At 44.7% G+C, this 27,608-nt stretch overlaps 1 protein-coding gene across 3 annotated transcripts in view; it reads right to left on the bottom strand.

Moving 5' to 3' along the window:
• Positions 1-27,608, bottom strand: part of FILIP1 (filamin A interacting protein 1) — a 153,573-nt gene that overhangs the window by 87,026 nt on the left and 38,939 nt on the right. For 2 of the 3 annotated variants that reach the window (XM_074991003.1, XM_074991004.1), the window contains exon 2: positions 20,213-20,491. In XM_074991003.1, coding sequence (XP_074847104.1) covers positions 20,213-20,485 — 273 coding nt within the window. In that variant the 5' untranslated portion in view covers positions 20,486-20,491. Of the gene's footprint in view, positions 1-17,479; positions 17,932-20,212; positions 20,492-27,608 lie in introns of those variants that run through there. The other variant, XM_074991005.1, reaches the window with a different exon arrangement.

The raw sequence follows: 27,608 nt of genomic DNA, 5'->3' as shown, positions 1-27,608 counted from the left end.
GACGTTTTTGAGGTTATTACGCCTAGTGATGACCACATCTAGTTGATGCCAGTGCTTCGAGCGTGGAACATTAACACATGGTTTAAATCGTGATGGGAACTTTCTGAGTCACTATAGGGGCTCGTCTGCATACTTGACTCAATCTAATTCTTGATCTTCCCCCCACACCCCTCCACTCTCTGATTTGCTCACCTTGATTATCTTTTTCTGATTTGTCCTCCTTGCTTACTGTTTTTGGTTCTCTGTGTCTTAAATATTGAGTCTGTTCTGGTCTGGATATGGTCTGAAGAAGTGGGTCTGTCCCACGAAAGCTCACCTAATAAACTATTTTGCTAGTCTTTAAAGTGCTACTTGACTGCTTTTTGTTTTGATAGTGTATAGACTAGCACGGCTTCCTCTCTGTTACTAATTTATTTTGTATGATTTTCATAACAAGACATGTTTATGAAATTTTACTATGTTTATGTTAAAACAGGTTGCCAAAGATTTTAGGCACGTCAAAGGATTTTATATCTTATTAAGGAACTGCTTTTGGTGGAGGGTTCTCTTAAAACTACTTCATAAAATAGTTAGAAATAAAACGGAAACTCATTTTCCAGCTATCTGGAAGAAAAGAAATGTCCCTTTAAGGTAGGCATGGGCAAATACCTGCTGGCAGGCTGGATCTGGTTTCCCATGGTTAGCTCCTGCAGGCTGCCGCCACTGTAGGTACCTGTGCCTCCACAGGTATGGGCGATTCCAGCGCCCATTGGTTATGGATCACTGTTCCTGGCCAATGGGAGCTGTGGGAAGCAGTGTCTCAGTCTGCACCACCTTCTCCAGCTCCCATTGGCTGGGAACGGTGAGCTGCGGTCAACAGAGGTGGTGAAGGTACATGTAACAGCAGCAGCCCTCCAGGGCTAAACCTGGCAAACTGCCACCATTTTATCACTCATTCCTGCTTTTAAGGCTCTCTTCAATGAGGGGAGGAAGGAGAGTAGGGAAGCTAGTTTTTGTATTACAACAATTAATATTAACATGTGCTTTTAGATAAGGGTGGTCTTTTGAAGAATTTATTTACAACGGTATGGCTAAGTCTACACTACAGCCATCTGTCGACAGAAGTTCCTGTCAGAAGACGTCGTCTGACAAAACTTCTGTTGACAGATTGTGGCAAGACATGGAAGTGGATCACTCTGTCAATCTGCTCTGTAAACAGAGAGCAGCCAGACTGCCTGACTGCACTCTTGACAGAATGGCCAACTGGAAGCACAGCAGACAGGGCTGCCCAGCGTCTCAGAAGCCCTATCTATCGACAGAGGACCCCCCAAGTTTCTACACTGTTTTTTTGTTGACAGATGCAGTCAAGAAAGGCATTCTACTTCCTGGGCTATGTCTACATATGTCTCCTGGGCAGTGTCTGTAGAAGCATTTGTGTACAGAAGTTACTGTCGGAAGAGATGTTCCAACAAAACTTCTGTCGATAGATCGCATCTACACATAAAAGTGGATCAATCTGTTGACTCGCTCTGTCGACAAAAGGGCCCCTCAGATTGTCTACATGGCTTTTTTGTTGACAGCTTCTGTCAACAAAAGACATTTTGCGTGTAGACGCTCTGCAAGTTTTGTCAACAAAACCTCCGTTTTGTCCACAAAACTCTCTAATGTAGATGGAGCTCTGGAGAAATGGCAGAACGCTGTCGATGGAAGTTTTGTGTTCTGTCAATTTACTGTCGACAGAACAGACTTGCAATGTAGACACTGTGAGTTTTGTTGACAAAACTCTCTAGTGTAGATATAGCATCTATGTCTGAAGATCAAAGCATTTAAAGATAAACCTGAATACTTAGGTTGCACATCTAAATATCTATGCAAGGATTTTTTAGAGACGTTATTTTATAACCTTCGGCCACAACCTAATGACTTATTTAAAGCAAATTTAAACTATGATCCTGTAGACATAGTAATGCACAACTGGTTTTGACAGTAAATAGGGCTGGCACATCCTTGTTACAGTAAACTCTTTCATATCCGGCATTCTATCATTCAGAACTCTCAAATAACCGGCATTTTAACCATAAGTAAATATTAGTTACGTTTTCTATAAGTACAGCATAATGAAAGGAAATACAGATTAATACTGCAAATACAGTATAAGTTTGCAGTGTACAATACCACTGTCGTTGGCAAATAAAGCACTCTGCATACATTTTTGTTAGTTTCTGAATACTTAATCTTGTTTTTCTTTAGTGTTATGTATTGCTATGTATACCTCTCTATTACCCAGACTATTTGAATATCCAGCAACTTCCTGTTTCTGGGTCTGCTGGATATGAAAGAGTTTACTGTAAATGGTTTCATTAACACTTAATGGCTCTTTCACAGGTTCAGTGATATGCTAAGAGGCATTGCAAGATGAAAGGCTTTTCACTTTTAAGATAACAGATCCACTTGAGGTAAGAGCCACCAGTCTGCAGGCTGCAACAGCCTCTGGTGAGAACCTTCAGAAATGGTTAAAACTGGGGATAGGTTGGGCACTAAGACCCTTACCCTTCTTATAATATCCACTGCCTATGTATGGTGCAGTGGAGCTAGCAACTCTGGCAGGTCCCTGGAGCAAGGGGCTCAGGGAAGCAGTCCTATGACTGCTGCTCTGGGAGGCTGCCAGGAGCAGGCGTACCAGCTGAGACCCCTGGGAGGGGTGACCCTGAAGCTGTGGGCTCAGGATTGAGTTGAGACTGTTCTGTTTGTTTGTGTGCTTCTGTTATGAAAATAAACCTTGACTGAGCCTGGGCACAGCAGCATGCTTTGGAGCTGAGGGAGAGGCAATGGCCCTGGTGACAGACAAGCTAGACATGTGTTGTTGGGATCAAATATTTACTGTGTACAAGAGCCATTGCTTAGGCTGCTTAAGTTGGATCCTGTCACTGAGCATGACTGCACACTGAAATATTTTGTGCCAAAAACTTGAGAAATAGTTCTCACTCCTACATAAAACCTCCAAAGTGTGTTTTTCTCACTTGTACGATAACTCCAAACATGAAAAGATGCATAGTCTTCCTAGGTTTAAAGAGGGATTTTTTTTTAATTGCCCACAAAAACTGCTGTTCACCTGAGCTAACTTCCCCGCTGTCTGGGAACAGGCAGCTCCCATGAATGAATTTGTTGTCACATCTACTCACCTAGTGTATGTGACTTACAATTGGCAGTTTAAGGAACCGGGAGATTTCAGGGATGCAAACTTGACTTTCTCCCTTTGTTGAACAGTTTAGGGAAATTTTATAAAAAATGCAAGATATTTCTAGAACTGCTGGGAAAATAGAACGGAGTGGTCTTATCCTGCCCACAGCCTAAGTAACATTTACCTGATATTAATATAATGATGCTGTCAGTGTGTTAGCAATTATCATGAACTGCATACTATTGTGAATCTCTTACAAAGATACTACAGAAAGTGCTATTAAAATCAAGGTGTGGGGGAGACATGTTGGGCGAGCTCATCCCCTGTATAACTTTGATTGAAGTGACCCCAGTGGACTTACATCAGAGATGAACCCAACCTTTTATGGTTTAAAAAAAAAATCCAGGCTAAAGATGACAGTGCTGTGCAGGAGACGCACTGAGCAATCTATTACTTATTACAGCAAGCTTTGAAACAGATCAAATGAGTGTTAGAAGACATCTGTCTGTTATTTCCTGCCCACACAGCTTTGTTCTGCTTTATTGCCAGAGAAGAGCTCCACAGATGATGTCACTTTTCTCTGAAGAGAACAGGCCACCAGAGCCTCTCACTGACATAATTAATTATCTGTAGTCTGGGATAGGGCCAGCAAATTCCCATGACAAGGCCCCTAGAAGTATTAACTCCACACTGCTTGATGTTTTCTGACTTTTAAAATGGGAATGTTGCTCTGTATTATCAAATAATGGATAGGTTGCATCAGTTTACAGATTTACAGTTTCATGATCTTTGGTAGCAGGAAAGCAAACTTGAAAGGTCACTGTAGATGACATACACAAATCAAAATATGCTGGGATACCTCTTACGTGCTTCAGGAATGCATCACAATGGCTAAACTTGTTGTTTTGGGGTTTGCGATATCCAGCTACATAAATGATAACTCAGACAAAGTTAACCATACAAAAACATTATGCACATGACTTGTACCCAGCAAATGGTAGAGACCACAAACTGAACAGCACCAGATTACAAGAACACTTTTCAAACAGGTTGTTGTTTGTACATAGGGAAGAATCATCCACAGTCACACAATAAAGAATGTTATGCACATTTCAAGGTTGCTGTGGGCTTTGGTATCACAGTGAACACTTTGTTTGATGATCTCATTCTTAACAAGACAATTGTAGATTTTGAAATTTATTTTGAAATAACTCTGTAGTTTAGATGTAACCTGACTGAACAGGATGAGGTGGCAATTTCCACCCTCTTGAATGGGCTATCACTGACATATATTATCCCTAGGGCACTCATTGCTACTCCAAGTCAATGGAGTACATTCTCAATATAAATACATTATTCCTTAAATACTACTTATGCATATGTTTCATGATTACTTTGAATCTTGACAAGTTTTGAGCTGTCTGTAGATACCTTAACTGCTACTCTTTATGGATAAATTGCCTGTAACACGTTTGGTGTAATGAGTCTATTTGGTCGGAGGTGATGAGAACTGTTTGCAAAGAACAGGAGACTCCTCCTCAAGTGGCCTCTGTCACATCTGTCTTCTGTTTTTTGGTTCCTCCCGTGTTCAGGGAAACAGGACTTTGTATATTCCTTGTAAACAAACAAGATGTAAGCAAAGTTCCTGACCCCCCACAATATCACCTTCTAGCTGGAACAACCTGCAATACTCTGAATTTTTAGCTCGCTTCTTGAGCCAAAATGGGGTAGCAAAATGTAAGGTCAGGGCCGAAAGAGCTAACCAAACATAACATGCTCAGATGGTATGAACATAAAAACAAGAGAAAAGCCTATGAACATTGCAATCAGCTCACTGATAAGTGGTGCCACCATCACATTGGTATCATCTCTCCCCATTATCCCTTTCTTAGTTCATTTGCATGCTGCAGCTGAGTTGGGGATGAGCAGTGAGTACGGCAAAGATACAAGCAAGCTTTGCATATCAATATAGTGTGTACCTAGAAAAAGTCCACCATCTCTAAGCTTGCAGGGGCCGCAGCAAGTGAGGACAAGGGGGGGCACTCTTTTGCCCCAGTGCCCCAGCATGAAGAAATGCAGATGAAACCCTGCTGCTGCCCTGTGTGAGTTCCAAGTTTAACCCAGAGCTTGACACAGGCAAACAAAAAATGTGTGCTAGTACAGGGGGCTGGTAATGAACTGCATACAGAACTTTGCCCTATCCAAGTGCTTCCTTAAGAACATAAGATCATACTGGGTCAGACCAAAGGTCCATCTAGCCAAGTATCCTGTCTTCCCACACTGACCAATGCCAGATGCCCCAGACGGAGTGAACAAAAGAAGTAGTCATTGAATGACCTCACTCCTATCATCCACTTCCAGCGTCTGACAAACAGAGGCTAGGGACGCCATTTGTACCCCTCCTGGCTAACAGCCAGGGATGGACAATGAATTTATCTAGTTATTTTTTGAACCCTCCCAATGTCCTTTTCTTCAAAGCATCCTCTGGCAAGGAGTTCCACAGGCCTACCGTGCACTGTGTGAAGAAAAACTTCTTTTTGTTGGTATTAAACCTCCTACCCATTAATCTCATTTGGTGACCCCTAGTTCTTATGTATGGGGAAAAAGTAAATAACCTTTCCTTATTCACTTTTTCTCTACCTACCATGATTTTATAGACCTCTATCATATCCCCCCTAGTCTCTCCTCCATTCTAAGCTGAAAACTCCTGATCTTTTTAATTTTTCTTCATACGGCACCTATTCCAAATCCCTAATCAATTTTGTTGCCCCTTTCCTTAGCTTCAACAAGCAGTTTTTCAGTGTTGTGTAGGCCACGATAATATGGAGATATATACACACACTACTCATAGAGCTGGAAGGGACCTTGAGAGATCACCAAGTTCTGTCCCCTGCCCTCACAGCAGGAGCTATCACCAGCCCTTGGGATGTGTTTTTGTTTTGTTCTTTTTTCCCCCTCTCCTAAATCTGCTCCAGACTCTTGGAAGGCCCCCTCAAGGAGTGAGCTCAGAAGCCTAGATTTACAAGGCCAATACTCTAACCACCAAGCTAACCCTTCCTTTGGGGAGGAATGTGGATGAACATAAGTTTACTGATAGCTGCAATAAACCTACAACAGCATTGAATTAACCAACTATTTAACAGTGAGTTAGTGGATGTTATTTAAAAATATGGTCCTCCCAACATATGCTACAATAGCAAATGAAATTTGACGTACTTTCTGTTTCACTGTAATTTACCTTTTCAGCCCTCCATGCAATAGTTTTAGATTATAAACCTGAACACATCTGTCTGTCTCTCTCAGATGCAGAAGAGGGATAATCAGAAGTTAAGAACCATACATGTTTCTAAAGGCACTTTATTGTTTTTTAGTAGGGGAGAAGCGTATGGTGGGACGTCAAGCTACATTCTCTGAGGAAAAGAATCTGTCGTTTCCAGGACTCAGATACATTTCATTTGTAAACCTCAATAGGCATGTTTAGAGGAAGGTATCCCTTGGAGGTATCAATGATTCTCCATTTTGGGTGATAGCTTGGCATTGCTGCCTCTTGTATACAACCACTAAAATAAATCAGACTCGCTGTATGTTTTGAACATCATGCAGAATCTTGAGGACAAAGCCAATAAGACACAGGAGTATCAGAAAAGCCAACAAATCCCGAGTGAAAATGTTACATTTCTCTCATTTAAATCAGCCAATAGGTGGAGCCTGTAATTCTAGATACAAATACTTTCTCAAAGTTCAGATTCCCACAGGAATGGGTTGAAAGCTTATATTTGCTGCATTGGTGAGAGAAAAAAATCAGGCTTGATTTCCAGATATTATCTGCTCCTCTCCTGAGGAGCAGGATACGCAAACTTAATAAGTACACCATTAGGGCAGTAAAGCCAATAAAAGCAGACTCTGGGCCACAAACTTCAACATTAATCAATGACAGATGACTCATTGCTGGCCTGCATTGTGACCTCTGATACATACATTCACCTCAAGTTTGCTTTAAGAATCCCAGGTATTTTTGAGCTGGAGCAACTATAAAAATTGTTGTTTGTTGTAAGAGAATCTGGTATGATGCTCCAGTAAAAACTAAACCTTTTGCGAAGTACATGGGAAATAATACAGGCAGCTCCCATTGTTGTTACTACACAATTCCCTATTAACTGAAGGGGAAAATATTTTCTGACATCAGCGGTTCAACCCTCCACCTTTTAACCACTAACTTCAAAAGGCTATAATGAACAAAAAGGTATGTGGATCATAAGCTGCTCCCTGGAAACCAATGAAAATTCAACCATAAACTCCTCTGAGAGGAAGATTACAAATATCATTTTATAGTCTTAGGACCAATACTGAAAGGCGAAGAAGAGAAGGCTAAGGATGTTTCCAAAGAAATGTGTGACACTGGTAAACCAAGCACCAGCTACAGATGTCAGCAGATAACTGACAGATTTGTAGCTGGAAACCAGATCAGCTCATCTGTATGTTAATATTGTTCAAGATGCGTGTTGAACTTGTAAGAACGTGTTTAGTGTTTAGATTCTATTAAAATGCTTGTAAGATCCTGCGTGCATTAATTTTATTTGTAATGTCTGTTTTCCATGCTAGAATATGTAGCTAGAGATGAAAAGTGGTTCTCCCCCACACCCAGAAGAAATATCAAGACTCAGTGGACCATTGTAGACCATCACAACCACAAAGTCTGGACTCAGGCCCCCTTCTGCCCATGAAGGTGCTATCTGTGAGAAGGCAGGCTCCAGCTGTATGAAATCTGGAAGAGAGACTAAAGATAGCGAACATAACATTTTTCTCGTCTCTTTGCTGTTTGGACTCAGACATGGCTGAAGCTATGTAACAGAAGCAGAGATCCCCAGAGCCAACCTGGAGTTAGCCCAAAAAGATATTCAGTGCTGACAGATTACTAGATCTCTGACACCTTTTGGAACCACAGCCTGAACTCCTTTGCATTTATATCTGGGTGGCCAAACTTATAGAGCCTCTGAACTCCATATGATAATCTTCAGAAGTTTGACAGCTACGGCATGCCTGCTGGGCTGTGGGGTTTCAGCAGCCTCTGTTGCCACCTCACCCTCAGAAGCTAAAGCAGAGCCCCTTTCCTGTAGCTCACAGCGGTGTACCATTGCCTCTTCATGTGGAAGTAACACCTGGGCTCTGAAGGGAGGGGTCTGTGAGGCAGGGATGTTCTTAGGGTTTACGGAGCCCGGCACAGTATTATTAAACTTGTTCTCCTATGCCCAATGGCAGCCTGGAGGAGAGATGACTACTTCTTAGAGACGTGACTTTATAATCTTCAGCAACACACGAATGGAATATTCTTAAAACCAATTTTAAGCTAACACAGTAAATTCAGACACTGACAGTATATACTGGGGGTTGGCAAATACCTGTGAAATAGCTTCTTTACCACTTGAAAGGCTCTTTCACAGGTTCTGCTAATAGCTGGGGCAGGCTTTCTCACTTGTAAAGGAACTAGATCCTCTCTGGAGGAAGCAGAACTACAGGACAGGGATAAGAAGAGGCAAGTGGATGGACATTAAGACCCAGTGGTGCGCCAAAATTTTTGGGTGCCCTATGCAGCTGCATATTCTGTGAATGGGTAAGAATGGCCCTGTTCCAAGGGAAATGGAGGAGGGTGTGCCCCGCTGTGTGTGACTCAAGCCAAACCTTTAAACTGTGTGTCCCCTCCCCACTATTGTAGGCAGCAGTTACCTCTGGCAGAAGCCCCCAGCTCCACCACCACCACACTGCAGGACAGAAGCCCCGAGCTCCGCCCTCTTTCTGGTAGATGGGGAATTCTGCATGTGGAGGCTCTGGGAGCCATACTTTAATTGCAAGAGAGCTGCCTATGGCTTATGAGTCACTGTTCAGCCATGCCTGGTATGTGTGTTGCCTGCTTTCACCGGTACATAACATATCATTTCTTTATCCTAGTTCAGGGGTCGGCAACATGCGGCTGCAGAGCCACATGCAGCTCTTTAAGGTGCCATTTGCAGCTCCGAGCGCTGCCACTGGTGACTCCACTTGCAGGTCTGGTGGCGGCCACTGCTTTAACAAAACCCATTATTAAGTGGAGTTTAGTTTTTTTGCTAAAGCAGTGGCAGCCACCAGAGCCATTGAGCAGTCAGCTGCAGCAGGGGGAATCCGGCAGGGGAGGGCACTGCCTGCATGCTCCGCATGGGGGAAGTCAGCTTGCAGGAGAGCTGGGGGAAGGGCGGCCGAGCCTGCCCCTGCCAGAGCTGTGCAGCTATGCTGAGAAGGAGGCGGCTGGGGGGTGGGGGCAGTGGGGCAGGGGAGGCAGCAGCCCTGGAGGAGCAGTGGCAGAGCATGGAGCTCATTGGATGAGGCAAGTAAATCCTGAGCATGTGGGGGCAGTTTGGGACTCAGAGGGGTTAAACCTGGGGGTGGGATGCAGGTTTGTGGGGGGAGGTTAAAGCTTGGGGATGCAGGGGCAGATTTGGTGGTTGAGGTGGGTAAAGGTTAACTAGAGATAACATCTTAAAAACTACCAAGGGATTTCTTTTAAGCCAAATTTCTAATCAATTATCTAGCTTTAAGGCAGTTTTTACTAGTAATGAGCTAGCTAAATGTCAGTGGGGACAGGAGAAGGCTGAACTAGACTGTGATACTTGAGTGAACTGTGTCTTTGGACTGTCTCTTGAAAAGACAGCAGGACTCCATTTTGTAATTCTAAATTTTTGTGAGCAAAGACTTTTGGTATGCTTGCTTGGATTGCCTTGAACCACAGTGCTTAAGCGGGGTAGTGCTCATAGAGTATAGCGAAACTGATGATTTGATGGCATTTATCCCAGATAACAATTCCATTGTTAAAAAAAAGCAGAACTTGCTTAAAGCACTTGCCATTCCCACTCCACTGTAGTTTAGTATCATGTCAAAAACAGGAGTTGCTAGAAAAAGCAATATACATTCCAGCAGATCTGAGGGAACAGTTTAACTCTTCATAGCAATATGATTTTTGCACTCTCACTCTCTTGTGTATGGCACCTGCATAGCAACCTTCCCTAGATGCAGTCATAGGTGCATAAGCCATTTCAAGGTCTCCTCCCTGATGCTGTGGTTTTTCCTACTTCACTCTGCTAGCGCTTTCATTCTTCTGCTATTCATTTAACCTAAGTAAATGAAACTCATGAGAAATCCTGGAGGGGTTCCTCAAGGAGCAATCTGCTCTAGTTGCAATGCTGGAGGTCTAGGCTGGATATTAGGAAAAACTATTTTACTAGGGCTGGGTCTACACTTGCCCCCAACTTTGAAGGGGGCATGGTAACCAGGGCCATGGGAGATTACTAACGAAGTGCTGCAGTGACTATGCAGCACTTCATTAGGCTAATTTTCCCCCACAGCAACTTTGAAGCATCAGACTTCGAAGTGCTGGCATGTGTGTAGCCACAAAATTTTGAAGGGTAAAGGGACTTCGAAGTAGCACGGGCACTTCAAAGTGCCTGCAGCTACATGCATGCCAGCACTTTGAAGTATGATGCTTCACGGTTACCACGGGGGAAAATCAGCCTAATGAAGTGCTGTGTATTCACCGCAGCACTTCATTAGCAATCTCCTGTGGCCCTGTATACCATGCCCCCTGCAAAGTTGGGGGCAAGTGTAGACACAGCCTAGGAGAATAGTGAAGTTCTGGAATGGGTTACCCAGGGAGGCAGTAGAATCTCCTTCCTTAGAGGTCTTTAAAGCCCAGCCTGACAAAGCTCTGACGGGGATGATTTAATTGAGATTTGTCCTGCTTTCAGCAGGGGTCAAACTTGATGAACTCCTGAGGTCTCTTCCAACCGTGTGATTCTATGACAGTTCTCTCTCCAGCCATTAATCTTATCTTCCTCCTTTTTTCTGTTGCTCTGCATATACCTCACATTTCCTCAGTGCTAGGCTGCAGCTCAAGGTCTAGGCACCTGCCCCAGTAACACACCGCAGTCCACACTTTACCCACTTCCCTCGGTGACCAGTGTGGCCAAGGTGCAGTGGAACTCTCCAGCCAGCAGTCATGTTCTGTGTCACCTTCAACCTTTGCCAGCTGTTTCACTGGGCCACTTCCACATAGCACAAGCACCTTCTCCACCCTTATACCAGGGCCTCAGTCTGGCAGGGGTGACCTGGGATCTCACTAATCTTTCCCTGTGCTAGCCCAGCTCCACTCTGTACATGAGGGTCTCTCTTCTCCCTCCTTCAGGGCAGCCAGTCTTCCCGCCTCAAAGTCCACAGAGTGACTCAACCTGCTCAGCTCAGCAGCTATTCTTATATGGCCCAGCCTGGCCAGATTGTCTGCCTCCCGCAACCTTCTCCTGATTGGCTGCTCCTACAAACCCTTTTCTATTTGGCTAGCCCCTGCCCAACCTCCTTGGGGTTGCTTTAACCCCTCTTCAGCCAGTGTGGGGCAACTGCCTCACCACAAGGCCATTTTGAATTCAGCCTCTTGAAAGTGCTTGTAACTCTCCCAAGTTGGCATCATCACAGATTTCATAAGACTACTCTCAACTTTGAAATACTGAACAGCGCCAGAACGAGGACAGATTCCTGAAGGACTCCACTAGTTGTGGACTGCCATATGGATTCCCTTGAGCCATTCCAAACCCTCCTGTGAGTGTCCAGGTTTCTGATCCATAGGTCACAACACAAATTTGCTAAATCCTGAATGTTTATCTCAAAGTAACAATGTTTTTATCTCCATAAGCAAGACATGAACTTCTTGCAGGAGGCAGCAAGAACTATTTGTTGAAGACTATCTGGGTTGCTGCAAGTATTTGAATTCTGCTTGTAGCTCAGCTAGATGAACTCATCAGTGCTCTCCATGGTTCCTGACCCCACTTCATCATAGGTTTCTCACGGTCTAGATCTGTTAAGGTTCTGGACCTCACCCAAGTTGCAACAACGTTGTAGTAATTTCATGTATACTGCATGGCCCTACTTTACTTATGAGAAAGTCACATGGGACTGAAAAGATTCACTAAACAGTCTATAGCTTCCCTCCTATCCACTAGAGTAATAACCCTGCCAAGGAAGGAAATTAGGTTGGTTTGCCATGATTTGTTCTTGACAAATCCATGTTCATGATTACTTATTATCACTAGGTGCTCTCAGACTGATTGTTTAACAATTTCTTCCAGTATCTTTCTAAGTATCAAAGTTAAGCGGACTGGTCTATAACGCTCAGGTCCTCTTTGTTTCAGTTTTAAAAGGTAGCTGACATATTTGTCCTTCCTCAGCCTCTGGAATCTCAACTGTCTTCCAGGTGCTCTCAAAGATAACAGCCAATGGTTCCAAGACTACGTCAGCTAGTTGCTGAGAGCAGAACTGGAGAGGATGGTAGAAGCACGTTAGACTTTGTGCTGCTGGAAAACAGGAGTCTGGAGACAGAGTCTTGATCACTGAAAGGAGAGGGATGATGGGAGAAGTACATATAGGGATAAGTGAGACTGGAGTGGGATTAGATTTGGGGACCAAGGATGAAGAAGATTGGAGAGGAAAGAAACAGACCATTGTGGAGAACGTTGCTGGGGGAAAAAAAAAAGAGAAAGCAAGCTAAGGAAGGAGTGAATGCCAGATAGTGGCAGAGAGAGAAATGCAGAGTAGAATGGAATGTATTAATACACAATGCAAAGAAAGCAGGATGAAAGGATCTAGCAAGAAAAGGCTGTAGTAATTTCCCAATCTGACTTATTTATTAAACAGATGGACGGGAAATTGGTACAATTAAGCACCTTTAAACACCATTCAAGTATGCACTAAGTACACACATGCACATACTATTTGAATTTGTAAGGAAAGGGGATTTCCCTCCATCCTCTAGCGGTCATTCCTTTCTCCAGCTAGAACTACCTAAATCTCTCTCAAGGATCTTAACAAACAGTAGAACAATTAACCCTTAAAGTCTTCAGCATATGTGACACAGTGGCCCATTGGTGTCAGTAGGGGACAGGGTTCACTGTTCTTTACAAGGAGCTCCTATATCAGACCAGACAAACTCACTACATACGAATCACCACTTTCATTGTATTTGTCCATGAGGGGTAGGATGTCAGGTTGTAATTTACCAATATGAGAGGTATACAGATAATATTTAAGGAACAATGGATTTATATTGAAAACTGCCTTATGGTCTTAAAGTAAAAGTTAACCAGCAGAGACTCATGTGTCTCAGTGATGGCCCATTCAAATGACATGGAGTTAGCACTCTTCCTGGCTTGGCCGGTGATGTAATGTCAGGTTCAATTGTCTACCTTTGCCCCCATCCCAGAACAATTGTCCAATGAAGAAATATCAGACAACTGCAAACAATTGAAACCACCTGGAGGTACAAAAGAAACATTACAGCAGACAGGGGAATGCACTGACTGTGAACAGAAACAAAAGACTGACGCAGTTTATCACAGGGTGGAGGAGGACACTGCGTACCCGTTCATTGAGAAGACATGTTGCTGTCTGGGAGCGTTTCATGAAAGACTGGAGCCAGGCTCCTGTGAAGTAAGTCAGCTCCACAACAGACTAAATGTTGGAGGGTGAAGGTGCATGGTGGAGAAAATTTCTTTATTAGCTATGAAAGGTTACAAACTACAAGTGTAGGTCATACTTGCAGTTTATTAGTTCATTGTATATTGTAGCCATTTGTTTCCCTCGCTCTTGCTTGTTTCTAGAGAAACCTCTATTCTTTCTTTTGTTTTATTAAATGCATTGTTCATTACACAGGAGCAGTGATCTGAGGCAAAACTAGTAAACTGGGGTACACTACTCACTTGTGAGCAGAGGAGCTAGAATTTCAGCAAGTGGCCAGTGCCAGGGGCTGGATCTTACTGGGGAACAATTCAAGGGCAGTTGGACATCAGGGTGCACCTACCGTTAACTTCCAGACAAATACAGAGCTGGAATAGCCCAGAGGAGAGTGCTTGAGAGTGTCTGACTGGTTGGTGGTATTAGGAAGCTTGCACCCAGCTACCACAGGCAAGACACCCTATCACCAGAGGCAGGGGGGAGTAAGGTGCTTCTCAGCCCTAGTTCCATGACAAACCATTCCAGTATACCTCTCATTGACATGCCCAAGACAATAGATCATTGGATCTTGCAGCTTGTCCTGAATTCAACAAGCTCTGGTTCTGCCAGAGAGAGAAGTGCATTCCTGTGGCCTTGCAGCTACAGCAGAGCAAGCCCTTAGCATAAGCAAGGAGAAGCATGATTTATACCAACACCCCTTATTCCAGTTTCAAGCAAAGGAACACTCCACAGTTAATGGCTTCTGTTTGGCTTTACTGACACAGGTCACTGCAGCTCACCAAAGGCTTGGCAATGATGGCTGTGACTAGGGCAGGCAAAACCTCAGGGTAGCTAAGACCTTACTCAAGGACTCCCATGGAAACTGCCTGGCTATCAGCCCCCTCGCTTTTATGACTGGAAGTACTAGCTCAAGCGCCAGGCATGTATACAATTGATACAGTCTAACGCAGGAAGAAATGCAGTGCCTCACAGACCTAGGCCTAAAGCCTTTAGAAGTTTATAGGTTAAAACCAATACTTACACATAATGTGAACTGGTCGCCTTAGTCCGGTTCCTAGTGCACAGGGGTTTACCTTACAAATGAGACTTGGATTAGTGCTCTGGGCAGAGATGCCAGCGATTGAATGGACACATCAAAAAGTGGCCCCTTCAACCTGGGATGTGGTGCTATTGCAGATGCTTGCACAGCCATTGACTGTGCTGGGCCTATTGCTCTTAAGAGACATGAAGAACTCCATTCTTCAGGGTGCTCCATCAGGCACCTATTGTGAGCATAAGCACAGGAATTGGGGGTGCTGCAGCATTCCCAGGTTTCATGTGGGGCTCCCACCTGGGATTCCACGCTTGGCCCAGGCCCCAGGTCCCACCCCCAGCTGCAGCCCCAGTATTGGCCTTCTTACACCTCTCCACGTCTCCCCTTCCTAAACCCATGGCCCTACTCCCAGCCTCCAGCACTGTTTCAGCATCATGGCTCATGAGCACAAAAATTAATTGTAAAATGAAACCTCTTTTAAAAGGATAAAGAAAAATATTTCCTGTACATATGGGTAGAGTCGCTTAAGCAAAGGATGTTACTCTGACAGGTTGGCATCTATCACACAATGTTTACACCTTTGACAGCAGGTTACTAAAAAGATGTTACATTTGACCTTTTGTAAGAATGAAGGTTCCTCAGGGTAGGAACATATGTCACATATTAAAAACACCTCCACAAGCAGTGGTAGCTTTATCAACGGGGGAAGCTCTCCTCTCTCCATAGCACTGTCCACATCAGCGCTTCTGGTGGTCTAATTTATGTCGCTTAGGGACAGTTTTCTTCACACCTCTGGGCAACATAATTTATACTGACAAAAGTGGTATCGCAGATATGGCCCGTTGAAAGACTGCAAGAGACAAACACGACTGGTAACTTTTGAGCTGTGTCTGATACATACCAGTGCCCACACTAGGGAATCATGCTACTGTAGAGTAGAGCTTCTACTTTAATTGGCGTGAAGTGTAGATTTTAAGCTTGGTAGGTAGTTTCCTACTCTGGTGGGCAGTAAAGGAAAAACCTGGCTCCTTAAAAATAAAATAATTATTCCAAGGGGAGTACTGTGTTTCCAAATGAGATTTTATTATTGTTTTTAACCAAAATAGGAGGGAGGCTGGTAAAATGTGTACATGCTGCTTCCTGTTTCCTTTCAGGCCCTGATCAGGAAATGTTTAACATCAGGGTGGATATCGATGCAGATTAATGTCTGCTATTTGGAAAGGATAGAGGGAATATTTTCTTGCCAGTACAAACATGTAGATTCATCTGACAAAAGTCTGCGAACCACAGATAGTATGACACCTGAGCTGGAAAGACCCTGATGCTAGCACTGTTCAGTAATGGTAGTTTAGGCCTTTTGTGTCACCGAAATCACTGAAATTGTCAGGTGCAGGGATATTATTGTTTTGCATCTGTCTGTATTTCAGGCTTCTTTTAAAATCAAAGTCTCATACTTTAAAAACCTCCTGACACTTATTCCCTGTTATAGGAGAAACATCCCTTCCAAATTTTTACCTCTGTGCATGAGGCAGCTGGATAAAGACTACATAATCCCTGCTTGCTTTCTGTAAGCAGTAAGATACTGTAGCATAATAGCTATTGTATCAAACTGTGTGTGGATGTTTAAATTAGTTCTTGTGATAAGCTTGTTTATTTCTTATTCCCTCCAGGAGAGGCTATCCTTAAGGCTCCCTTCCTCATGAATCCTGGGAAGAGCTCTAAATGCTACAAGTTTGTAAAGGTATTTTTCCTCCTGCTTTCTTACGGAACAATAGTTAGGAACTAGGTGAATTTAACGGTTTATGAAATCCTATTCTTCTGTAAACTCTGTACATAAATATGGGGCAGACAAATCAAAGTGCCTGACTTGGCTCTAGGAACCAAAAATCAGGCAAGCTATTGAAGATCATTGTCATGGGGTTTTTGTTTGTTTTTTTAAGTTAAAAGTATCACTGTTAGCAGATGTCCATTTAGTTTGTAGGCATTTTCACACCTTGGAGCAGAAGTTAGGGATTCACATCCCATATTAAGGTTTCATTATCACTATCAAGAGCAATGCAACAGAATACTAATGGTTGCTGCATTTTTAAAAATGTGATAAATTGGATCTGTTGTCTGGTAGATAGTAAAGGCTTTATGGCACTTTTTGCGAAAAATATTGGCTAATGCTAAATGCAAAGCTACCAGTCACTCTCTCAATGAAAACGTGCCACATTTACTTACGTGTTGTTCATTCTGCTGGTATTTAAATGGTTTTCAAAGGCAAGGCTGTACACCCCATTTTACACATCCTGGACCCTGTGCTGATATCATGAGCAGGTTTATAAAGCAGCTAAACCATGGCAGCAGAGACTTCAGTGGCTAACAGGAGTCACTTGTTCTAGAGACCAGCTAAATAATGTAACCTGGACAATCCAGAAGGTTTGACAACAAGTTAAACCCAGAGTGTAATTTTGCTTTATGAATCAAAACACTAGTCAAGCCACTACCTGTGAATATACACATCTGAAAAAGAAAACACACAAAAGGATACAGTGGAGTAGGTGACTGTGACAGATGGGGAGTAATGCCAGAATGTTCACCCTGGCATGATACTTCTTTGTCTTGTCCTCATTTATTGTTGCAAAGGCAAGCCGTCATCACAAACCAGGTGTCTTTGGCTTGCCCACTCTATTAACAATTCAATATATTCAGCATAAATGGGTAAATAATTTAAATTAGTTTTTAAAGTCAAATTCAACATGCTATGGGTTAAGAATTACCTCTTTTCACTCCAATAGCACCTTCCTTCGGAGGAGATCAAAGGACTTCACAAACAACTTTAGCTCCAGTCCCCTTGTGGGGTAGATACGCATCTGCGGATCCTGGGCTCTTTGTGGCAAGGGCTCTCTTATTTGAATAGTGTCTAGCACAATGGGACTACAATCTTGACTGAGGATTTTGGCTGCTACTGTAGTTCAGATGATGATTGTGCTCAGTTGCCATATAGGATAGTGAGAAGATGGATGAGGCCTTTAGTCTTTCTGTGCTCACCGTGAGAGAGACAGATTGAAGACTGATATTTTATACTACGTTTATACAGGTTTCTAATGTTTTAATATGTGCTCCAGTGAGGTCCACAGGAGTTATATGAAGGGAAGCCTGACCGGATTGCTGCATTTGTAATGAAAGAGATTCTGCGCTGCTGCAGCTGCTGGCGGTGTTGCTCCACTCAGAACTGGGCAGCCAGAGAGTGGTGGCTGTTGGCCAAGAGCTCAGAGGTGCCGGAGCTGTGAACTGCCAAGCCTAGCTCTTCAAAAATTAAGCACTGGGCATCAGGCTGTAGGTGACTGAACCCCAGTGAGGTGGGCTTCTACAACAGAGTCAAAAATAGAAGCAAATCTTCTGCCATCCAGGCTTGCACCTTAACAACACAAGTGTACTTTGCCCCTCTCCCATCAGTGATACATGCAAACCACTGAACTGATTTCTGCTCCTGGAACCCATTCATAGGCTACACAATTAATCGGATCAGGCTGCATTCAGCACTAGAACTGTGTTACAGTTTTGTTCAGCAAAAATTAACACACCCAAGCTGATGTTTTCAAACACTGTTGCAAATCTCATCCAAGATTCATTCTTCCCATTTGTAATAGCACTCATGGCGAGTGATATTCTATCCCCAAAGCAATAACATAACTTCCGTAAAACTGAATCAGGCCGTGTCTGTCTTTATTTTCATTTGTTATTGAAAAAACAGGGTTGTTCCCCTGGAAAGGGTGCCTTTTGTTGTTAAAGTTGAGAAGAAGAGAACAATTTAGTTTCTGCCACTAAATGAAAAAAAAAACCCACTGTTTTTTCTTCTTTCCTGGCAAGGTGTTTTTCTTTACTACGTATCTACTAAGAAAGCAACTGATCAATGCACCATAGACTGTGCCTTCGTATTTTGGTGATGCAATACTGCATGGAATAATGGAGTTCAGTGAGGACCTTGGGCCTCATGTTTATGAGGTGGAAGAGTAACTCGGGTTTCTCTCTGAACTGAGAGGTTCATCACTCACATCATCATTGTTTCCTGCCCGTGGGTTAATGGAAAGACAACAGGAGTCAGTCCAAAATGAAAGGAAAAGTCCAGTGAAGGTGGCTTTCAGGAAAAGCAGGGCACAGAAAAGTGCAGCGTGAGAGTGGTTCACTGGAAAGAAGGGGCTGGGGATAATAAAGCTGCTGACCTCATTTAAATGTTACACCTGGGTGCTTTTAGGAGGAGGCTGAGAGGGTCTGCCACTATGAAAAGAAATCCCATTTCCCCTGTTATTGCACCATCCATCTGGAATTAAATGTGTAAACTAAGACAGGAAGATGGGTCTCGGTTTTGGAATGTTGCTGTGGTTCACAAACATACCACACAAGTACACTGTAAAAGGCTAAATTGTTTTGTGTCTTGCTCACTGCCACTCGCACATTCTTCTCCAGCATTATGATTTACAGGTCTCTCCCTTGCACTGAATAACTGTACTCCAGGCTCTTTTCCCCGTACTACTTGTTTGCATCTTTCCAAACTGAATCTCGTTTGGTTGTTCTCTGCCCACATGCTTGCTCTCTTTAGGCCTCTTAATAGTTCTCTCTTTCTTCTCACTGGTGGTTGCAACTCTTCACACTTAAGTGTCTGCAAATCGCTGATGAGAATTTAAATAAGGCTGTACTTTATAGCGACTTCTGCACTTCAGTAAGCATTTCAGTCTGCACAATCCCGTTTGGCATTCCTCCTTTCTAGTCCTTTGTTATAACTCAGTCTGACAGAGTATGTCTACATTTAGAGCTGAGGGGTGTGATGCATGGAGGAGACATCCTAACGCTAGCTCTTTTGAGGCAAGTATGCTAAAAATATGGCATAGCCATGGCTGCACAACCAGCCCTAAGTCTCTCAGGCTAGATCTACACAGCAACTTTGTTTTGAAATAATCCACTATGGAATAGCCACTCCAAAAGAGCTGATTTTCAAATAACACTGCTGCACACAAGAATGTATTTTGAAATAGCACCCAGTTATTTCACTCAGACACATAAGGCCTATTTCGAAAAAGTGCCATTGGGTGCCATGATGGCCCATTTCAAAACTTGTTTTTATAGCAGCTATTTTAGCTATTTTGAAAAAGGCGTTATTCCTCCTGCGATGAGACTTATGAAATCCAAAATAACACGCCCGCTGTTTCGCATCTATTTTGAAATAGCGTGGGCATAGAGTAGGTGCTTGCAAAGTTATTTTAAAATAACTTTGCAGTGTAGATGTAGCCTCACAGACACATGCTCAGGGCAGCTAGTCTGTTGTATTGCTTGCACTGCTGTGGCTGCACTCTGTTTGTAGGGTAATAGCTAGCTAAATGAGTGCAGGTGTGAGCATGCCTCCTTGAACTGGGAATTTTTTCCCCCAGTTCCAAGCGCAGACCTACCGTCAGAGGAGCATAGCAAGGAGAATACACGGAAGAGTTATACAAGAGAGAAGATGTTTGATTTACCTGCAGTTCTCCTTCCATTATACTGAGGAGCCGGATTAAGTCCTCTTTAGAAAGCTCTATGGATTTCTTGTGCTTTCGTTCACCAGGTGCTGGTGATTTTAAGTGTCGTTTCACAGTCCCTGAGACCACGACCTCCTCTTCCTTTCGATGGGATTTGTTCTTTTTCTTGGCATCTTCCTGAAAATTTTCATTCTCTGCCTTGCTGATGATGGGCTTAGAACTGGAGAAATGTCCATTAGGAGACCTTTCTCCACCTTGGTTGCGAGATCTCATCTCCACCTAGAGAGGCAAAAAAATCCATAAAGATTCATTTTCTAACCAGGTAAAACTATTTAGATGAACACAAGATCTACAGCTGAATTACTAAGAGGAAGAGCCATGTTTTCATTCTGAGTACCGAGATGAACAGCCATGCTCAGGGCAAGAGTGCTGCAAAGCTCACCCATGTCAACAAGTTTGTATTTGGAAACCAATTAATTAAAATATTGATTATAAATTTAATACAGTCTTAAAGTACTTGTCCTACTGTCAGGGCACTGCAGTGCTTAAACTGATGTGATCTGCTAACTACATTTTTCCAGCATCTCTATTTTATCTCTCAGTGTTCTGTTAGTTCATGTGAGAGCACAAGAGTTTTGAGGCAAATCTTGATTTAATGTGAGAGTTATCTGGAAGACTAATTAATATTTATGAAAGCATGTACCTTGAGTGTAAGTTTCCTAGAGGACAGAGTAAGAAGGAACGTGACAAACTAGGATAAGTTTTTAGCTTCTCCCGCGTGCGTTCAATGTTGGTAATGGAGATACCTTCTTATGAATGCCTTCTTCATCATCTCCAGTCTTGATGATTGTGATATCAAACTCTCCATTCCTCCTTAACATCCAGTCGAGTGTTTTTAAGAAAGAGAGCCTCATAATGAGGTTGTTTGGATTGTAGGAGTATTTCCACCCAGACAATATGTGATACAGGTATACAATAGCTACTAACTTCCTGAAAGTCTGTGCAGCATACTAATCACAAGAATGTTTTCTAAAAACAGGTCTCCATTATGAGCACGAACAATACCTGCAAAGCTCAGGAAATCTTTTGGGCTCAGGTTTGTAATGGAAAAATAAACACTGTATTTCGTTTCCTTTCAGATAGGGCTATTCAGTTTGTGTGGTTGTAATGAGTTTTAAACTTCACAACCATGTTTCCTCTCCAAAGGGAGCATTTAAATTTACTTTGTCTCTATTGTTACATTACATAGCTAATAATAACATACTAAAAAGTGACCTCTGCAAAAAGATAACTGAAGTCTTAGAAATTAAGGTGCACAAAATAGTTAAGTTTAACTCATGACCAGTTGAGCAGTTTTGTTCAGAAACCCCAACAGGGTCATAAAAGACTAGATAAGGTACCTGCATATGCCAGATTTCTTGTGCGGACTCATGTTGCTTTTTTGTGTCACATCATTCTGGGGCATATTACCAGGAGCTATGAACATAATTGTCCCTCTCTGCGTGGCACTGAGGAGAACTGAGCTGGAGTGCTGAGACCAGTTCTGAGCGCCAAACTCTACGTACATGTGGACAAACGAGAGAGAGTCCAGAGGAGAGCAAAAAAACAATAAAATGTTTAGAACACCTGACCTACGAAGAAAGGTTAAAAACTGGCATGTTCAACTTTGAGAAAAGGTGACTGAGGTAGTATCTGATAGTCTACAGATATTAAGGGAGTTATAAAGGGGATGGTGATCAATTGTCCATGGAGGGCAGGACAAAAAGTCATGAACTTATTCTTCAGCAAAAGAGATTTGGGTTAGATATCAGGAAAATGTCTCCAAACAGAAGGATTGTTAAACTTGGATAGGCTTCCAAGGGTGCCTGTGAAATTCCCATTATTGGAGGTTTTATGAATAGGTTGGACAAACACTTGTCAGGAATGGCCGAGGAATACTTGGCCCTGCCTCACTGCAAAGGTCTGTATTCCATGACCTCTCAAGGTCCCTTCCAGTCATACATTCTATGTGGCTGTTATAATATGACAGAACTTTTTTGTTGTCATATACAAATGAAGCACTAAACAACAATTCACACAGGCTGCATCTACACTAGCAAGTTCTTTTGAAAGATTTTTCGAAAGAAGGGGGCTCTTTTAAAAGAGCTCATGGAGCATCTACCCACAAACTGCGTTCTTTCAGAATTCAATCAAAATCTTTTGAAAGAACGCATTTTGTGGGTAGATGCTCCATGGGCCCTTTTGAAAGAGCCCCCTTCTTTTGAAAAAATCTTTCAAAAGATTCTGTCTCATTTCAGGAAAAGAACCTTCTTTTGAAAGCTTCTTTTGAAAGAAAACATGTAGATGCTCCTCAGTGCCCTTCTTTCGACAGAGCAGTCCTCCTGGGGCCTGATTTTTCAATCCCTGGCCCGTTCTTTTGGAAGAGTTGGGGCTGGGTGGATGCTCTTTTTCGAAAGAGTAGATCACTCTTTTGAGCCACTTTTTTGTGCGTGGATGCGCTCTTTCAAAAGAAGCTCTTTTGGTAGAGATCTTCCAGAAGAGCTTCTTCTGAAAGATCTCTGTAGCGTAGATGTAGCCATAGATTAGTCAATGAACAAAGTGTAAGCTCACAAGCAAGGGAACGCTGTAATAATTAGCGTCCATTTAGACAAAGTTTTAAAAAAATCTGGGGCCAGATCCTCAACTGACGCAAATCAACACAGCCATGCGTGTGACTTAATTTCCCCATCTACTTGTATATTGTGACCTAATAACACGGAAGATGTTAATTTCTCCTCTGGGCCAAGGCAAGCATGTCTGGGTTGATATGAATGAGCTACAAAAGGACTGAAATGGTATTAGCTGGGAGACATAAGGGAAAACTAATAACTGAACAACAATTTTTATGAGACAAAGTGGATGAGCATGAGTGACAGATGAAACTTCCCCTGGGGGAGGCTAACCTCCCATGCTGCCTCTTCCAACCTAGGCCCCACCCCTACTTTCTGCTCTCATAACTCTCCCTCCTCAATGGCTCCAGGGGAGTGGCTGAGTATTTAGTCAGGACCAGGGAGGAGGGTAAGAGCAGATAGATTGGCCCCTCCTCACATGGCCCCAGCTGAGGCAGAGCCTGAAAGCTCAATTGGAGCCGAGGTGGGAGGGTGACTGAAAGGTCAGTCCATGCCAGAGTTAAGCTCTCAGCCTTGACCAGGGGCACAGGAGACCTTCCTGTTCTGGCTGGAGCTGGGAGCCCAGATCTCCTCCCCTGTTCCACCCAGGGCCTCACTCCCATTCAACCCATGGACCTGCCCCCTTCCACCTGTTTCCTCCAACCCCACCCTTGTTCTGTCCTCACTCCGCCTCTTCTACTCCAAGGTCCTGCCTCTACTCCCTCCTTTCTCCCACTACCTCCCTCCCCCCCTGCAGGCCTGAGACCAGGAAAGCTCTGTACCCCCACCTACCCCCACGCCACGGGACTGTGGCAGGGAGCGAGGGCTCCTCCAGCCCTGCAGCTTTGGCAATTTGAAATTTTTCTGGGGATCCCAAATCGGCTATTCCACTTCCCCCTTCGTGGTGTGACAGTTGGAAAAGCTCAACTTCCCTGGCCTACAGTATGTGCCACCCATGGGGATGAGTAGGGGGACCATCTGTCCCGTTTCTGCCAGGACAGCCCTGTATTTCAGGTGCTAGGAAGGCCTCCCAATTTATGTTTTAAAAGGGGCTAATTGCCCTGTAGTTGCAGTAGCCAGGAGTGCGCTCACGCGGCTGCCCCTCAGCTCCCCGCAGCTCAGGGGAACTGGATGGTGTGTCTGCCACCTGGCTCCCAGCTCCTCACACCACAGGGAAGCCGGGAGTTGGAATGGCGTGGCTGCTGCCTCCTGGTTCCCGGATCCCTAAGGTGCAGGGAGCCAGGAGCTCACTGGTGCAGCTACCGCACAGTTCCCAGCTCCCCACACCTCAGGGAAGCCAGGAGCACCCCCATGTGGCTGCCGCCTCCTTCCCAGTGCCCTGAGGTGTGAGGCAGCCAGGAAGGTCCACTGGCATTTTAGCCCTTGGCAGCCGCAGCTGGAGAGCCACCCCTCCTCCTCCCCCCATCCCATATGTGGGGGATGTCACCATAGGGGATGAGGCAATATCTTGTATTGGAGTGGCTACTGCTGGTGAAAGAGACAAGCTTTTGAGCTTCCGTAGCACTGGAGAAGAACTCTGTGTACGTGCCGAAGTGTGTCTCTTTCACCAACAGCCACGTGCTCAATAAAAGATATCACCCCCCCACCCTCTCGTCTCTCTAACGGAGGCAACCACTGTGGGGATTCTAGGAGGCACAGCGGCCATATACTTCTCCCTTTCCCCTCCCCACTCCTGCTCCACCCATGCCAACCCCTATGCTGCCCACGCCCCCACCCTGCCGACCACGTGCAGGGTGGTCCCCCCATCCCCTGGAGAGGTGCGGCCTAGGAGTAATGCGAGCGAGGAAGCTCACACTGCTGTCAGGCTACTCCACTCCCGGTAAGGCCCCTGCACTCATAGGAAGCATGTGGCACTGACAGTGAGGGTGGAGAGGGGATGCTGAGGGTGCATGTGGCCACCTGTGCACCCCCATGCAATGCCTATACTCTCTAGTACACTGGGACCAACACAGCAACGAACTTCAGGCAGAACACGTGAAAACAGCTTGTGTAAAGCTTGAAACAAAGACCTGAGGGGTCAGGGGTCGGACGTTAGAACACTGCAGCCCCATGTAATGGAGTTAAATTCAGGATGCGTGGGCAAGAGGGGCAGGCTGGGCTGGGAGCACAGACTTTCATCTAAGCTTTTCTTCTTCATTCTCACCTGGAGATCTACATACGCTCTCTCCTTTGGTTAATAACCGCTGGCTTGTTTTGAGCAGTCAGTCACTGCACGCGTCACCCTCAAACAGACATTGTCTCTGACAGGAAGTCAATTTCTTCTGAACTTGTGGAAAGGAGCCATGGTGAGGAACAGGAGAACTAAGCCGAAGGGCCCAGTCTCAGAGCAAATTTACTTTACAGTGCTACATCGGTGCCAACATAGCACCAGTGTGGAAGCAGGAAACTTGCGGCACTCAGAGGCGGGGGAGTGCTTGGTCACGCCCTAAGAGATGGCAGTTACATCGACTTAAGCAGCAATGTAGACCTGTTGTCAGTGTACTGAACCCACTGGGATCCACCTTGCCAAAAATAGAGGCCCATGCATTGAAGGGTTACGCTCTCAGATACTGCATATAGTCTAGAGCATGGTTGCCCAAATGGGGGGTCTGCCTCTCTGGGGCAGGGGCATGAAGAAATTCCAGGGGGGGCATGAGGTGACCCAGCCCACACATCATTCTCTCCACCCTAAGAACGAGCCGGCCTTTGCTTCTGGCTCTCAGCCCCTGCCACTTTATGAGGGTGACCCGGCGCAGCTGCTGTAAAAAGCAGGAAGCCGGCGAAGACCCACCTGGAGCTGGCTGCCTCCTGCAAAGGGCAGTGAGTGTGGCTTGGGGGGGAGAAGGAGGAGGGTGGGGTCAGATGTGGGGCTGGGGATGCCTGGCTTTGTGGGATGGAAGGGGCTCGGGTGGGCACTTCACAGGCTTGTGGGGCTCAGGTGGCCGGCTGACTTGTGGGACTCACAGGGTTTGAGAGGCTGGCCCCAGCATCGCAGGGCTGAGGTGGCTTGTGTTGACAGATAGTCCCAGCAGCACAAGGCTCGGGCAGCTTGGGCTGGTGGGCGGGTGGCTAGCCCCAGCAGCATGGGCTCAGGTGGCTCAGGATGGTGGGCAGGCGGCTGTCCTTGGTTGCGTGGGGCTTGGGCGGGCAGTTTGGGTGGCTGGCCCACAGCTGGGAAGGGAGACTGGTGGGTGGGTGGCTGGTCCCAGCAGCATAGGTCCAGCACCTTTAGGACCTGATCGGTGCCAAACCGGAGAATCTGCCAGACCCTGAGGGGTGGGGAAGTTGTCAATACTGTCAAGCAGAGTTACCAACACTTCCACTAATTACTGGGTTCTTAAAAGACATTTAGGGATACATTACAGCTAAGTAACAGCACAGAACACTGAGAGCCAGGACTGGTGGCTGTTAGCAAACTTTATGGGATCACAGAAAACTTGGCCATAGCCATGATAAGTGGACTTCCAGCTTACTAAAATCATGCCAGACCACAGATGTTGCCAGATCACAGAGTGCCCGTTAACTAATTAAATGGGATTTTACATCCCTAACCCTAAGTGATACAGTTATACCACCTTTAAAATGCAGACACACGCTGTCAGCAGGAGAGCCTTCTCACGAACATCACAACTGCATCTCTCCAAGAGGTGGTAGCTACACCATTGTAAATTTGTAGTTTAGGTTCCCCAGCAACCTGCACCACCTTTCCAGGGTGGAGCAAATGCAGGTAGTTGTGGAGATGACAGGAGTACCTGGGTTATTGCCAGTAAACCTTAGAATGGAACATGACTTATTCTCAGCAAACTGCAGCACTACAGTTGTGACTGACCTCTGTTTGGAGGAAGTAGGGGGTAAATATACCCTTGTCACAGGGCTGATTTTGTGAGTATGCTCTACTACTGGGTATGAAGTATTTTTGATCCATGCCTTCATGGACATTAAGGTTTGCTCAGAACCTTTTCATAGATGTGTAGCTCTCTGAAGGGCTGGGTCACAGACAGTGGCATGGGAACAACTTTTGAAGCAAGTACTGTATCTCCCCTTATCTCTGTCCACTTCTCTCACCACCCCTTAGAACTGGGGCTGAGAACTGGGACACTGTATGTGGCAGGGTCAGCAGCTGACTGGGACCTGGGGTTAGTAGCTGGTACCCTGCACGTGAGAACAGCAACCAAGCAGAACCCAATGGTGGAAGTGAAGCTCCTGGGGAACAATGCACCCAGCAGGTGGGACCCTGGATGACAGGGCCAAGGGGCCAATGGCCTGGAACCTGGACAGCAGGAGCATATGGTCAAGATGTCCAAAACCTGGAGATGCTGTACCACCCACACCTCTTTCTGCACCTGTGGATTGGGGTATTTTGCCCTTTGCATATTTTTTCCTGCTTTCTACTCTCTAAAATGTTTCCCTTCCTCTACCAGAGCAGCTTGTGACCTTTAATGCAGACCTTTAAGAACCCTTTCACCATTAATTTTAGTTTACAATTATTAAACATTTATTTCATCATATAACCGCTGGAACATGCCTAGAAGATTACTGCACAGGCAATGTGGCCTAGCTGGCCTGCCAAAATCTCTCTTTGCTCTTGAATCCCGGGTATTACATAAGCATTAGTCACTTTGGTATTGTTAACAATATAGGACCAAGCTCGTATCCCACAAGGTAAAATATACAGTGAACTTATGAACCACACTTAATCTTTGTTTAGCAGTTTTTGTTTCCTGTTGAAGGAGAGGGTTACCTCATGC

This window comes from Carettochelys insculpta, chromosome 3 (genome assembly GCF_033958435.1).
Source record: "Carettochelys insculpta isolate YL-2023 chromosome 3, ASM3395843v1, whole genome shotgun sequence".
In the NCBI taxonomy this organism is placed as follows: Eukaryota; Metazoa; Chordata; order Testudines; family Carettochelyidae; genus Carettochelys; species Carettochelys insculpta.
Note: the sequence above shows the minus strand (reverse complement) of the source record. Positions and strands in the feature narration are given on the sequence as shown.